This window comes from Argiope bruennichi, chromosome X1, assembly GCF_947563725.1.
Source record: "Argiope bruennichi chromosome X1, qqArgBrue1.1, whole genome shotgun sequence".
NCBI lineage: Eukaryota > Metazoa > Arthropoda > Arachnida > Araneae > Araneidae > Argiope > Argiope bruennichi.
This window is the reverse complement of record NC_079162.1, coordinates 50,202,728-50,219,611: the sequence shown is the minus strand read 5'-3', so window position 1 is coordinate 50,219,611 and position 16,884 is coordinate 50,202,728. Positions and strand designations below refer to the sequence as shown.

General features: G+C 27.9%; 1 protein-coding gene across 7 annotated transcripts in view; it reads left to right on the top strand.

Moving 5' to 3' along the window:
• The window catches only part of LOC129958160 (disco-interacting protein 2-like), a 187,148-nt gene that overhangs the window by 134,492 nt on the left and 35,772 nt on the right, over positions 1-16,884 (top strand). For 3 of the 7 annotated variants that reach the window (XM_056070395.1, XM_056070397.1, XM_056070396.1), the window contains exon 1: positions 7,900-8,366. The exons of 2 other annotated variants lie outside the window; for them this stretch is intronic. In XM_056070395.1, the coding sequence (XP_055926370.1) occupies positions 8,165-8,366 (202 nt within the window). In that variant the 5' untranslated portion in view covers positions 7,900-8,164. Of the gene's footprint in view, positions 1-7,898; positions 8,367-16,884 lie in introns of those variants that run through there. 2 more of the 7 variants (XM_056070394.1, XM_056070399.1) reach the window with 2 other exon arrangements.

Sequence of the window (16,884 nt, the reverse complement as noted above, 5' to 3'; positions counted from 1 at the left end):
CTACTGAGTTCTAAATGTAAAGTCAAATCTATTCTTCATTCTTCCTGATAAGCACTGATTTCATTTCACTGTGATCTTTTTTCGTAGAACCCAACAGGCTGATAATGTCAAATTACCCTTGGAACCCAGCCGATATTTTTGCGGTATGCATGTAGTAATATTTCGATACGAATGAACGCTAATCATTAAGAGTTCGTAGGTTCTGCTATTTCCTGTTAAGTTGTGGCTTCGTGTGAGGCATTGTGGATTTAGTGATAACAAAAGATATGTTTTTTGATTTGCAAGGTAACAGTTAAAAAGTTTTTATATATTAAATTTGATTCTGGATTTTTTAGCGAATTATTAACTAAACAATTATCTTTGACTAAAGTAATTCACTTGGTATAGCAAATTATCTTTACTTTTCACTTTTAATTACCTTTTTTCAATGATTATTTAAGCTATATATTTGCATTGCATCAGTGTTACGAAAGTTTTAAATTAATAAAAAATCATATAGAAGTATCAAATAAATGAAATATTAAATATGATAAGTAAATAAATATCAGATGGCACTTATTCTTTAATATTGAAAGTTTTATTGGAGTCGCGATATTTTTAAGCCTAAATAGTGATCGAGAATGAAGGAAATTTAAGAAACCTGTAGTAAAAGAATTTTTCAATTTTTTTCGGCTGGATTCTGTTGAGTAGATGTATAGCATAAATATATGGTAATGATTACTACTATACATTTGCTCTTTTAAATACTTTATTCGTTTTTGTAGCTATAGAATTCAAAAGAAATTATAAATACTTTTAAATTTTAATTTCATTTTATATTAATGAGTTTTATACATAATTTCTTTGTTCTCTTGAGAGTAAGTCTTACTCTCTTAAATTTAATAACTGATCACTTTCTTGAATTTAATAATCAAATATTATTTTCAAAGGTTAATAATATACTGATTAGTAATCATGATAAATTGAAAATACCCCATTTTGTTTTTGTTTTATCTTCTGCCTTTTAATTTAATTATTTGTTAATAAGCGGATGCATAATCTTTAAAAATTTCCAGTTGCCCAGTTTGGAATATGTCTAGTCGGATTCTCATGACTATGTTAACATGACTTTCATGACCTCTAACAGCTTTTCATTTGTTCCTTCGAAACACTTGATTTTGGATAATTAAATGCTTGAACGGAGCCATTTGGTGGCATTGTGGAAATCAAGTGGCGAAACCAGTCGTCAGAGAAAATACTGCATGTCCGGGGGCAACGTTAGGGTATATGATTGTCCCGCACTATTGTTCCATGTTGGTGAGACTTGCAGGTTCCTGTTCCCCATTATTCCTAATCGTCAAACCGCTCCCCTGAATCCTCCCCCTGATAAGACTATTTTGAGCATAAAATAGATAACAAGAACTGGGTAGACACAAAATGGATAAGTTTGTCTGTAGTCGAGAAAACTTCCTCTCCACCCTATTTTGTATTTGTAGCTAGATATGTACTGGGAATGTATCATTGAGTTTTGTACCATTTTGTTTGTTATGTCTTACAAATATTTGTTAAAAATCTGCTGTTTCTCTTGTGATGTTTTTCTTCTTATACAGTTGTAGTGTGAAAATTGGAACCAGTAGGCATTTTAAAAATGCGATACAATGACGTTTATATTATACTTAGAATACTCAGTGGCGTAACTGTTGGGTAGTGAGATAGGAAAAATGCTAGGGGCCCATTGCAGTAGAAAACCTCGATCCGGCACGTTATCCTTGTTTAGGCATGGATTGAAAGTTTAAAAAAAACTTTCAATCCATGCCTAAACAAAAAAAAAAAAAAAAAAAAAAAAGGTTTCGAAAAAGTAATAGACTCTTTTGCTAATAAGGAAGCTCTAAATGAAGAATTTTAAATTAATTGTAAAATAGCGTTAATTGACGAAATATTAAAAGTTGTATCAAATAAAAATGAAATAAATACGAAATGATTAATCCTTCGATATTATAAAATCCTTTAAAATCTCCTAATAGTATTGTAGAGTAATTAAGTAACTTAAACAATGAAATAAATATACTTAAAATTAGTGATACTGTTGAATTAAGTTTTAAAAGTGCTTGGCCCTAAATAATTGCCAGAAGTCTTGATTCTGTCTAATTACGCCTCTAATGAGCTTACCATATTTGAAAAGGTAGTTAGTTACTTGGAATGCATTTATTTAATGGCATTGATTGCCAATTTAGTGTCACAAATTCTTTTTGAATCCTAATGTTGACTTCATTAAAGCTCTCAATATTTACTTCTTAATTAGTATTAAAATAATCCTACTGTTAACAATGGTCGTGTATGCTAGATGTCGCATTTTAAATCAACTATCACAAAAAATTTAAGCATATGATGAAATTTTACAGTGGGTGTATAAGTTTCTTTTAACAACAATAAAATGGGTGTATACATTTAACAAATGTGGTATTACCCATATTTTGGCTTTCGGCTGATGAATCTTAAATATGTTTTTTTTTAAAAAAAGGAATTTTTCTTCGCGTGTAGCTTGTTTTTTTCCTCCAGTGTGGATTATATAATGTGACAAAATCAGGTGTTCATGTATTCAAAAATATTTCTCTGTATGCATGAGATTTTTTTTTAGCAAAAATTGTTTCTTAAATACAATTTTGAGTCATCTGTCCTGCAAAAAGTCATATGTAATAAATTTATAAATGGTACATTAAGTTTGCTAATGTCTGGTTTTCCCCTCTCTGATGTTACAATTTACAGAATTAAATATCCTTTTATATATCGTTTGTTATATAAAATAGCAAAACTTGTATTGACTTTTTGTCATTTTTATGCGTTCATCTTGAATGTCATGTTATTGCAATCACATATGAAATATGTCGTCCGGGTGTTTCTTTCTCTTAATTGAAATAGTTTTAAAGATTACGTAATGAAGAATTGAAAACACCTTCGTACTAATTCAAACAATGCAATAAAGAAAAGCGGGTTTTTTTAAAGTTGATTTTAAAAAGGGGGAAAATTTTGGAGATTCAAATTTGATTAATTTTGAAAAGAATGATGCTAGTTCATTTGGAGGATGGAAAATAAAGTCGTTATAATTTGTTTCATGAAAACATCAAATTTCGGTTTAAATTTTTATTTAGCACGTATGATATTGTTACCATGTATTTTATAATGCTTGAGAATGATCTGTTTACTTCTGTATAGCTAATAAAAGAGAAGTGCAATATTAAATGGTAAGAACCATCTATTTATCGTTCTCTCTCTCTCTCTCTCTATCTATCTCTTTTTTTTCTCCCTTTTCTTTTTATTTTACTCACGTTGAATTAAGAAATAACAGTTTGTATATTTTTGTTCTTATTAGTCAATACTAGAAATTCACTGTAAGAGGCCTACTTACCTATCAATGAAAGCAAACCATTGTTTTCGGGAATCAAATCACATTAATAAATAATCGTGTAAAAGAAATTATTGCACCTTCATTTGTATTTGAAGATAGTATTAAATTTATGTCTGTTCGCATAATTTACTAATAATGGGTTTTCAGTTTTGTTAATCATTATTGTTTCACCGATCTACGTATAAAATAATTTGAAGCTGATATTTTGGTAGATATGCGATTTTCTTTTTGACTGCGTTATCAATTTTTTTCATTTTCTGGCGAGAAAAATCGTATTTCTCGTAATTGCATGCAGTTTAAGAACAGCTGGGAAGCACTATCGATGCGCTTTATTATTCTAAGAACGTTTGGCATATGTTTCTCCGCTTGCAATTTTGTACAATGTTGTTTTATAGATCACATCACCCTCTTCCTTTCCCATAATGTCTCTTGTCAACTTAAATCTTCGAGTTTCCGGCACGTTTTATATTAAAATCTATTATGTTAAAAATTGATTATTTTCGATTTTTTTTCTTCTTTTTTTTACAGAAATACACGCTACGAATAAATTTATTTTGTTGAATTATTTGGTGTTATGTTGGTAAGTGATCTGAGATTGTCATTAAAAAAAAGTTTTAAGGCAAACAGTAATGTAGGAGATTATTTTTTGTAAACATTTGAATTACTTCGCTTTCCGGAATAATAAAATTCCGGAATAAATTATAATAAATATACATTTGAAAAATAGAAGAACGTTTTTTACATATATAAGCAAGAAAGTTTTGTTTTCGCCATTTAAGTGTATATATATTTATATAATATAAATTGTTTATTTCTTCAGCACTTAAATGTTGGTTTGTATTTTGAGTGGTAGTGTAAGATTTGAATAAATAAGAGCTAACGTTACCTCTGTTTAAATCGATTACTTTTATTTAAATACTGAAATTCAAAATTTTAATCTTAAAAATGTGCTCTCTCAGATTTCAGTGGACTTTATTATTATTGTTACCTTTTAAACTTGTGTTTAACACACTTTTTTGTATAATTTAATTCATTTTTCGTCTATTTTGTTTTAAACAATCCTGATAAGGAGTTTAACCTTTCCATTCCGCTAGTTAAACCTTTACAGCGTGGATTTTATGGTGTTTTTAATAGTTGAAATTGCGTGAAAAATGTTTGTTTATTCGTTAATTCTTTCTTCTCACATCCGTTTCTGTCTTTTAAATGCTTGTGGCCGTAGTTAAAAGAAATTTAAATTATAGTTTTTATGTGTTTCAGCCGGTTTAATTGTTCCGAGACACATGTACGTATAGAATACACACCGAAGTCTGGATCTGTCTCGTCAGTAGTATAATCGTTCCCTCTTATGCATCGCTGATTTTGTAAAGCCGTTCCGTTGAATGGACTGCAGCAAGTATCGCTTCCCCTCATTTATCGTATTATGTTCTGCTCTCAAATGAATTTCCGAATGATGAAAAAGCCGCACAAACAAAGTCCATTTTCTATTCGAAACCAATACCTAGTTATCCGATGAAACTTCTTGGATTCATCGGGTTATTTATAGGGAGAAGTGTATTTCCGTGACATTCAAAAACCAACTTCAGTGATTAAGTATCTAAATTGCATGATATTCTATTCTTAAATGAATTTCCGAACGATGAAAAAACCACTCAAGTAAAGTATATTTTCTGCTTTAAATTACCACCTACTTACCCGATGAAAAGTCTTGTATTCACCAGGTTAGTATGAGGAGAAAGGTGTTTCCGTGACATACGAAGACCATCTCAGTGGTGCTGTTTTTGCATCCCCTCCGCTCAGTCAGACTCTCATTCCTGGAAACTTGAGGCCCCTTCCGGTTAGGGTGGATGTAGGAGAATTTTATTTGTAAATATGCGTGCATGCAGAACAGCTGCAAAATATATTTACAAATATAACTCAAATAAGTTCAAATATGCCGAAAAAGTTGTGTGTGTGTGTTTTAAGGATTTAATACTCTAGAATATTACCTTTAGATCATATAGAATATTTAACTTTTTAAAACAGTAAGATGATATAGAGAAGTATTGTATAGTGTTTTGTACCATTATTCCTTTCGCCTGATTCGTCCATATTTTTCATATTAGGATGGCTATATTCTCTGCTTGGCAAAAGCTGGAAAGGAGAATTCTTCCTAAATTAACAATTAAATTTAATAAAATAACGATTTAATTTTATTTATTGTGGAATATTTACTCATAAATGAAGCGTAACATATCCAAAGCACAAGATCTAAATTATTCTAGCTACTCCAAGATGCCTAACCACTTTAGATTAACCTGTTATTAGCTGGTTGCGAAATGTTCGCCGCCGCGTTAAGTAGTGTTTCTCACTTTTTTTTTTTTTTTTTTTTTGTCAAAATTTTTTAGGTTTGCACAGATGTAATTAAACCAAACAGAAACAAAATATATATATATATGTGACGTTTCTCATAAAAAGAAATGTCGAATAAAAAAAGCAGATTATATTGGTTGGGAAATAAAGTATATGACACATCCTGGAAATATTTCCTTCATCTTGATAAGATGATTATTTTTTCCCTTTTAATATACTTTTATTTCTCGGGAATATTTATTATGAAATAAGTGATATAAAAATATATTTTCAATCTTATCGTGATTTCAAAAACGAAAAGTGAAACATTCCGAAAAGGGGAGGGGGGCGTAGAGGAGAGGTATACAATTTGTGTTCATATTGCTCTTAAACTTATTCCAAACTTAATATACATGTACTAAAAAACCAAGCATGCTTTTATTCTGAGCATAGCTTTAAAATATTTTCTAACTGCAATCTCATTTAATTGGTTATCATTTTAAAGTAGATGGTGTAATTTTTTCTCATAAAGCAATAATTTCAAGTGAAAAGAGTAGTTGTCAGCACAATTGCTTTTTTTTTAGCTAGCACTGTAAGAGAAAAATCTGTTATATGATTAACAAAATAAGTGGAAGCTGGTTCGAAAAAAATGTATATATATCTTATTTCTGATAAGAAAATATCATTTGTAAGTAGATACAATTAATAATGTAAACAGTCTTGCTCGTGATTCACTGTCCTTGTGTTCAAAATGCGCCACAAAACCGGCTGAGATTTTTTCTTCAGGTAAGAAATCTGTTGTCTGCCTTGTTTTGAAAAATCCATCATTGCTATTGAGATTTAGTTTATTATATGTCGAACTTAAAGGGCAAAATTAATTATAAGTAGCGTTTAAATATTTTTTTTATTTCATATTCTGCATTCCAAATTGGATTTTTGATTTTTAATTTTAGTGACCAAAATTTTTTAACTTCTGTTTGGAAATCTAGATGAATGGGGAGGGGTAAATTTTCTGAACGAAGTCTAAAAATTAAATAAGAGTAGATAATAGTTCTTTATTAAGAATGGCTTAAAATCTCAGGAGAAGATAATGAAGTAGCATAAACAATTTGCAATTAGTTTTGTTGTTTTTCCTCTCGACTGATTTTTTTGCATTGATTATATTATGGTGACAGTATTCTATGTATAGTAAAAGTTAGAAGGAAGAATTCTTTCGAAACTTTTTAGAAATTTAATCTAATTATTCTTCGTTTTAATTAAAAACGAGGCAATCCAGGGTATTTAATGCGGATTCAAATCATATCTGAAGCTTTCTTTAATTAAAAAAAGCAATGAAAACTAATCGAAATTTTTTGGATCTAATTTGTCGCAAAATTTGGGACTTTCGTTCTTTATTCTGATTTTGTACGTTAAAATATGTTTTGTGGTTTAACAGAAAGAGTCTAGATTCTAATAATCAAAAAAGCTTTGAGAAATCAAGCACAGTTTTCTACAGTCACAAGTGATAACAAAGGATATAAACAAGCCATGAGAAATATGAGTTTTCATCTTTCTCTATCAGGGTAATTAATTTTTCCTTTAATTGAAATTTTCGAACTTTTCAGTTTTTTTTCTTCGTCTAGATAAGTACAGTGAACAGAAACCGACAGAAAAGCAATTAATTTTGAAGAACAATGGTAGTAATTTTATCCTGTGTCGACATTTTTGTAATGAAGCGAACGCATAAAGCGTGTTAATTTTTTTCTCTTCCCTTTTTTTTTTTTTATGTATCTTTCATTTTACACCTGCTTCTTCGAGAAGAGAGAAAGAAGTTTGATGCATTATCTGTGCATTCTTTCGAATTTGTTTCCCATGGTTGCAAAGATCAGAAATACAGCTTGTTTCTTTATAAACTTTGACTGACCTTACGGAACCCACCAACCCGTACCGATAGTTCATATTTAGTCTTTTTACATGTGCTGCACTGGTTGTATTTACATTTTTTTGTTTTGGAGTGATGTGAGTCATTCGGACATCTCTCTACTTGACGTTTCCTTTTTCTTTTGTTATTCCGAAACTTGTCTACTCTATTAGGGTTGCTAGTTCTTATTTTCCGTTGGCGATTGATTGCTTTCTTGGCGGGGAAATCTTTCGAGGTAGCAACCCTGCGAGGCTCTCACTTCAACGGTATGCAATAACATTCTCCCAAGCACTGCACAGTAGCTGTTCGCACTCTGTAGTGATGCTACCGCTGTGTTTGAAAAGTTCTACGACCGATCACTGGAAGCTTTTAGAAAGCACGCCGTACGACAGCTGCAGGATTTAATTTTTGAAGTATCTTATTTATCATTCTCTGGAATAATGTTATATTCAAGTTCTTGTTTACTACTGTGAAGAGGATATATATTCTACTAAGTGTGGATGTTGTAGATGATATTTGTGAAGTGAAAGTGCTTTTTGTATGTGTGCATCATGATGTCAGATGCAGGATCAGTGTCCCATAGGAACCACAGACAACAAATGCGACATGTTTCACCCTTATTATACGATCTTCCTCCAGCCTTTTGGTCTACTGTTTTGGAAGAGACTGAATCAGATACCGGTTCGGAATCTTCACGATTTTCTGCACTTGTTTCTTCAGACGGTTGTGGTACCGACTCCGATTCGGAATATAGTAAGTTGAATAAATTAATTTAGCAAATTATCACATTAATAAATACCATATGTGATAAAAAATAAAGTTAATGAATAGAGAACTATTCATTATCTACTTAATTTTTGAAAGATTTTAGTGCAATGACATATTGTGGAGTACGCATTTGATGGATACTTATTTCTTTCTTGTTCAGTCGATTGTAAGTAATTTTTCCTTTGTTACTTTTATACTTGTTAAATGAATCAACATATGTTTGGATATTTTTTTCTTAGTTTAATTTATTGCGTATAAACATTAAATAGTATAATGTATTTTAGAAATTTAAATTTAACGTTCTATTTTTTTTAAATGATTTTACTACTGAAATTTAAGGAAATAACTTTTTTGTTACGTAGTTATGTAAAAATTTTGTTGAAATCGCCTTTTAGTAGTTATTAATTGCCAAAAAGAATTTATAACTTACTGAACAGAGATGTAAAGGGGGGGGGGGTCGAAACTCAACAAGAAGCGCATCTGCTCCTTAGAGTAAAATTTTCTCGTTTGGCGCGATTTTATAATTAATTTCTTGTGCGTTGGCGCATCTTGTATGCCTGCTCATTACCCTTCTGAAATTGTGTCCTTAATTATATACGCCAAAGCTTTTCGAGAGCACCCCCCCCCCCCTCCGATACACCAAATCCTTACGCACCTTAAGATTCAATTTTTCATTATGAACTAACGTACTTATGTATGTAACTTTTTAAAATTTATTTAAAGTACAATATATTTTCTGGCATATTTAGTTTTTTTCAATCCCCCCCCTTCTTTTTTCCTTTTTCTTTTTTTGTCAGAGCATTATGATTTTTTAAAAAATTTAATATGTATAACTAAATGCATGTTATTTTTCTTAAATATTGGTTTGATATGTACTAATATATAAACTAATTTTAGCGAAATTCCCAAAATAAAAAGTTGGGTGGGCACTCAAAGTAGTGAAAAATATTGCAGTCTTTAAAGGTTTCGTTACGGAATGATTACTAATATCCTTTTTATGCAAAACTAATAGCTGATCTTGTGCTTACTCTTTATTTACTATTCTCATTTAGTAAAGTAGCAGATGCTAATTTTAGATAGATGGATATTTCATCATTATATGAATATACATATGGCATATGCCTTATATTTTGTTAAGTTTTCAGTCTCTTAGATATTGGAGGATTGGTGGTAAAAATATCATTGGTAATTAAAATAAAATCTTTTATAATAATTAATGTTAATTATTTTTTATCAAACACTTTTTCAAAATTTAAGATTTAATTTAATGATCACATTTTACCAGTTTCTAATATGTTTTAAATTTACTATTTTCAGTATAAAATTTTTAATGTTTAACATTAATAACTCATTAATATTTTATGATGTCTGTTTATATGTAAATATGATAAGTTATATCAGTTATTGCAACTTCTCTGTAAATGGTAGTCATATTTATATCAGATTCATTTTAATTTTAAATAAATAATATGCTTGTGATAAAATAATAAGTTCTTTTATGGAGGATTTCTTAACTTATTTCATTTATAAGTAGTAGAAAAACTTAAGTTTTTTAATTAAGCAATCTTTAACCTGAGATAAATGCAAATTTATTAAAATGTGCAAATGTATAGGTGAAAGGTAAAAAAAACCCCACCTTTTAAAAAAATTACTTATTTGAATTTGTCTAATAGCGTAGGTATTTAGTAATCATTACTCTATGTATCTGTAAGTACAATCCCATCTATTAGATGGGATTGTATAAGGCTATCAACATTTTTCTTTTTATTATATGCACTTTGATATTACTGTTGTACAGTGAGTAAGTGCCTTAAAGAATTTATGTGAAATATTTTTTAAGGGAAAAAATATAGTAGTACATTTTGTTGTGATATATCAACTGAAACACTTGTCATAACTAGGAAATATTTTGAAAATTCTCTGAGCAACATAATTGAAGCTATTAATGACACTTTTCCTACAATTATATCAAAACTTTGGATTTTAAACATAAGGTACAGTTAAATTGTGTGCAAGCTTTAAAAAAATGAAAATTATTGCAGTAGGAAAAAGAAAAAGAGGGTATAGGAAGGGAGCCTTTCTTAGTTAATTCAGGCAGATTTAGATACGAAGACAGGACTTCACAGAGTAAAAGAGAAATAAATGTCCGAAAAAAAGAGAATTACCTTGTCACTTTGCAAAGTAAATATGGATGATAAACTCCTTTATTGTATTTATGTGATATTTCCTTTTGTATATTTAAAATATTCTTATTTCTAACAGTTATTTCTTACTGTAATTCTAAGTCAAAGCACATGTTTCTGTTTTCCATCAAATTTAAATATATTATAATTAGTACTGTATTCTAAATTGGAATAAAAGAATATCAAAGCTAGAGAGACTTTGGAATAAGCTATGAATGGGTAAAATGAACTGGTATGGCATCTGCTTTTTCTTTATTCATGAGAACAGAATTTTTATTTAAAAAATGTTTTCGATTACACATATGTATAAACAGATTGTTGTTATTCACAGAGTTAAAAGGGAGATTTAACAAAAGGGTTTGCTAGTTTTTATAGCTGTTTGATATTTATTTGTTTTTATTGCTTCTTAATTAGTATCATAAGCATATTTTTTAACTATAGCATTTATATAGCTGTATAACAATTTTACTAGTAATAGACATATTTCAAAAAGTAATTTGTATGAATATTCAGTTAATCCTCCTATTCAATGTACAAATTTTTCTGAAGTTGATAGCTTAGCTAAATATATTGAGCAGTCTGAATCGCCTATTTATTCAGAACAGATATTTGAGCCTTGAAATGATACTGATTTATTTGTTTTATAATTATTCAGGAACAAGAAATTTCTTTAGCTGTTAACATTTGCCTGTGAATGATGGTTATACAGTTTAAAATAGTGTTGGTGGTGGAGAATAATACTACTAAATTTTTTAAGAAATAATGAACACAGCATAAATTATATAGAGTTTGTAAATACTACCTTAACCCTCAATATGGAAATTAATTCATTTATTTAAAAGCCTTGCAATTTATGTTAACAAAATATAATAAGCTACACTCATGTCAGGTTAGCTAAATTATAAAATTTAGTTTTGGAATTGTCAAATTGTCTAATGAAATTCCAATTAATAATTAATGTAAAACTGAATGAATTTACTTAAAAATCAGCATTGTCTTTTGTTTATTAATAACATAGTAAGTAGAAAGTATTATTAAATGTTTTAAAAATGCATTTTTTCACTTGCTGGTTTTCTGTTTTTAAATATATAAATTTTAAATTTGCAACATAAGTTCAAAAATTCCAACTACTTTATCAGTGAAAATAAGTATAAATGAAAATAGCTAAGTTTTCAAATAACTGAAAGACAAATTATTTTTGTATTTTGCACTGAAACTAAAATTTTTAGTGTGACAATTGATTCCATACCTACTAGTTTGGTGGAAGAGTAGCTCAGCAATATCATCACTTTGCTGTAACATAGCTTCTCTCTCTCTGATATTTGAAGGATTTTTTTTTCTATTATTATTTATTATCTTCCTTTTAAAATAAAATCAAAATTAGGAGAGAGAGTTATCTGAAAAATTGTAACTGGTAAGCAAAATGCTTCTATCCGTAATTGAAATGTATGATAATGTTTCTAAGATTCATAAGCAGGTTTCAATTCAATTTCAAAAGAACACATTTCTGCTAGATTTTTTTTTTCTCAGCTTTCTATTTTGCCATATAGTTCCTATGTTTAAAAACTATGAATTACTCATTTTTCACTTATTTGGTATATTACCATTGCAAAAGTTGCCTTAGTGTTCAAAAGAAAGTATTTACAACTGTTTTTAATTAAAAAAATATTGCACTAGAAATATCTACGAGGGATTAGTATTATTTTATTATCTTGTAATTCAGATGTCTTATCTTTCAAGATTGATTTTTCCATTTGTATGTTTTATTGGATTATTTTATCTTTATTATTGAAATTCTTTTAATATTTCTTGTCACCTATCAGGTATTTCTTTCATAAAATTTAATACTGTTAAATATTTTTTGAAATCAAGTAAAAATTGCATTTTTATATAATTCAAAGTGTTTCCCAACTGACAATTATATTTCTTTTAAAATATTTGTGAAAAAGAAGAAAATCTTTTTTCTGAAGTCAATTAGAAGAAGATTTTTATTAAGCTGTGTTTATCTAAAAGTTTCTAGATAAGTTGGATTTTTGCCTTATTCTAAAGTTGAAGGGCTATTACATAGACTAATTTACTGTTATGATATATGTTATGAACCAGATTCTGTTTACTGAATTATTGGCTGACTGGGAAACCATGGCTTTTTCTTTCCATTTTAATTTATAATAATTTTTTTTTTTTTTTTTTTTTTTGCACAATTATGTAGAAATATACATTAATTTTGATGTTTTATTTTTATGCTAAATGCAGTGCAACCAATTCATACTGGCATCACATACAGTTTTCCTACTTTTGAATTAATTTTTGTTTTTAAGGATTTAACAATTACTGAATAAAAATTCACTATTTACATTTCTACTTTGAAGTTAGATTTTTTAATAAAAAAGAAAGAATTGCATATTTTTAAAAAATATTTAATTGAAACCTTAAATTCTCTTTAAAATAGTCATCATGTAGTGTTGGATTAATCTTGCCATCCATAGGCTAAATTAATCTTAGCCTTTGAGTTATGATCTCAACTAATAATAAAAGCCAATGTGTATCTATTAGTGCACTGTATTGGACCTAGATCTATCACATTTAGTATAAATATACCTTGAAGGGTGGAAATGCTTACTTGAATTTTTTAATTTTAAGTAAAATTTCACATTTTTCATTAACTTAAGAAATATAATGACTGAAAAGAATGTTTTATGCACAATTTTAAAATTTTATTTTTTTAAATACTAGTTTAGCTGTCACGCAGTTTTCTTTAAATATTAATGATTTTTTTAAAGAAAAATGTAATGCAATATTTCCAACAATACCTTTTTTTGTGGCATTGAATTTAAATTATTTTTATTGTTTTTGCAATAATTTAATCAGACGTTTTTCTTGTATTGTTAAAAGCTAAAGAATAGAGAATTTGCACATTTTTCTTATTTTTAGTAGGTTTTTTATAAATCTGTACATTTGTATTTAATTTCATCAAATGATTTTGTGGAGTTTATGGACAAGCTCTTGGAGATGTTTAAGAATATATTTAATTTGCTGAAAGACCATATTGATTATTCTGTAATTTTTTAATTGGCATGCTCTACTTTACATAACATGCAGGGCATGCACATATAATATAAGTACAATCCACTGTATAATTTTAATATTGGAATTCTTCATTTTCTATGAAATATTTTTTATTTTATATGAAAAATAAGAAAGTAAAGTTACCACATTTGACAATGTACAGTTTAAGTTCAAAATAAACAAATCAGGTGTATGGCTGCTAAAATAGCATATCTTAAATATCTATCACAATTAGATGTTTAAAAATACTTTACAGAAAGTACCATGAATAGGAAATATTATGCAAGAAAATGAATTGAATTTAAATGTAGCCCTTATTCCTAGAGAAACAACTAGTTGCCGAAAATGACTAATGATAAATAAGTGAAAGCTGTGTCAGTTCAGATCCTTTACTCTGCTCTGTCTCTTAATTTTTAACTTTCGTCCATGAAATGAAAGAATTCATTGCCTATGAGAAATTTTTAAAGTTAAATTTTATTAATTGTAATTATAAGATTACAGAGTAAGGAGGGTTAAAAAAATTTTTTTTAATAAAATCAATAAGTTTACTTTATTTATTAAAACCAATAATTTAATAAAATCAATAAGTCTTCGTATGTACAGAGCATTTCTTCACTTTTTACTTCACCATGTTAAATGTAGTTTTAGTTACTTTTTTAATGTCCTTAATTAATAAAATGTTAATAGATTTTAAATATCTATAAATTGGATATTAAATTACAGTGCCTTTTTTTTAAAATGAAAGTTTATGTTGTTAACTGTATTAAATATCTGATAGAAATTTTGTTTTTTGTTTTTCTTCTAATTTCTAGAGGGAGGAGGGAAAAGAAATCTGAAATAAAATAATAATCTTTCAATATAACTTGTAATAAGAAGCTCTTAAACCAACCAAGTTTTTTGACATTTACTATTTGTATATGAAATGAAATGGTACTGAAGGCCTTGCTTTCTCAGTCACTCTTGCTAATTATGGTTTAAAAGTTCTTCAACTTTAACCTACTTTGGTACATCCACCTAAACATTTTCTTGTGTATCAGACTTATATTTGATAAATTTGTTGGAGTTTAAATTCTTGTTTGGTTGGTAAATGATTTGCAGAATAGTTTCTTAGTTTAAGTATTGATTTCATTTAATACTGAATATTAAACTAACATTCAAATAGAAAATGGTCATATTATCTGCTTGCAGAATAAGATTCTTAGGATTACTATCTCCTGGGAGAGATATTCTTTTAATTCATTATTGTATCCAAGTACTAATTTCTATTAAATCATCATTTAAATGCTGGAATTTCTCTTCAATCACCCTCTTCCCCCCTTACCCTACCTAAATAATAATTTTCAAATTTTATTGACTGTGCAGGTTATGAAAATAGCATATTTTATGATAATACATGCAAAAATTATAAAAAATTGAAGAGTTTGACTTAAATTCAATCTCTTTAATTCTGTAGGACAATTCAAGCCATCATATGCATATTATTTATAATTACAATTGGTGATTTCATTTTTGATGATTTAATGTTTGTATTAAAACTTTAAACTGTTTAAATAACTGAAAGTGTAATGTACTGATCCATGATTTTTGATATATTTAAATATGATTGATATTTTAAAAAAGGTGCCGTAATCTTCTGTTCAGTGCAAAGAATTTGTCTGTATCAACTAATTGAGTTGTTATATTAGGAGTAAAGCAGTTTCGATTTCATATATGTATATATAATATAATATATTTGTATTTTCTACTTAATAGTCTTTATTTTTTTTATCATGAGATAGTTTTACAATTTTTTCATAAACTTGTGAAAGATTTGGTAATAGTTTTCATGGTGGAATGAGCTTTTATTAGTTTATTTACTTATGTTTAGAAGATATTTATTCGATTTTTAGTTTTTCATTTGGGGAGGGGGTTAATTTCATAGTATATTTATGTTAAAGCAATAATCTGAGGAAGATCACAATTAAATGGAATTACTTTTTATAATAGTTAATATACTTAAATTTTACATATCGTAATTTTTTAAAACTTTGTTTTTACTATACCCCTTCAATTATTGGGAGTTACACTTCAGAATAGCTAACTGGTTTCTTGATCTTCTAAAAATTTTAATGCAAATTTTAGGTAATATTTTTAATGCAAATTTTAGATAATATTTTTGATGCAAATAATACATCAAGAAATTAAAATTATTAGTGAAATATTAAAAATGCCTATTGATCTTAAGTGCTATGGAATCATAGTTGAAATTGAATACAATCATTATAGATATTTCTGTAGTATAATGTAGTTACTTTATGACATAAATATGAATGTTTGGCAAGATACTTTGGGCAAGAATATATACTTAGTTATTGAATAAATCATTAGTAATGGAACACAATTCCCTCTTACTCACTCTTTATATCGCATGTAGTTTTCCTGTTTTCAAATTGGAGCACGAGATTCATTGGCATCTTAGATATTTTTGATTATTTTTAATATCCAAATGTCATACTTTGTCTGCTGTGTTTTGTAATTTTAATTCATAAATTTAAATCAAATCTCATGTCCTCTGGAAATTATGAATTCTCTGTAATTTCAGAGCTTAGTCAATTGTATGGATATACTAATGATTAAATCGTTTCTCCATAGACTTTTTGTCTGAAATTGAAACAATTCTTAAGCATTAAAAATGATTTAAGTTCATGAATTTCTTCTTCTAGAAAATTGTCTTTTCGTGATTTCCAAAATCTTATACCAAGTTAATTTGTTTGAAAATTTGTTTGGTAGATTTTTTGATACGTTAGTGTAATTGTTTGCAATAATGTGAGGAAAAAATAAATCCTATTTTGGGTGGAATTTTTTACAATTTTTCATCTTATGTAATATTTCAATTTTAGTTTAGAAAATTAAAATAAATTTTCTAAGGAGTGATTACCTAAACTTTTCAAATCTAGCCAAATGGTGAAAGTTTTTTTGCTAATATGAATGCTTTTTGTTATTTCCATGTGTGAGCAGTGTATAAACTTTTTGGGCATTTTTTTTTTTTTTGTTAGGAAAATTGTGCGAATATGCAAATGTTTTTAATATGCTTAATTTTCAAATACATTAAAAAAAATTTTGATATTAATAATCCTCAGATAAGTCCAACTTCTATGAATTGAATTTCTGTTAACTTCATATAACTTTGGAGCCCTTCTGGCAGAGAATATATTATACTTTATGCTCTCTTTTGTTTATCTAAATAAGACCTTTACATACAGTTTTTTTCCCCC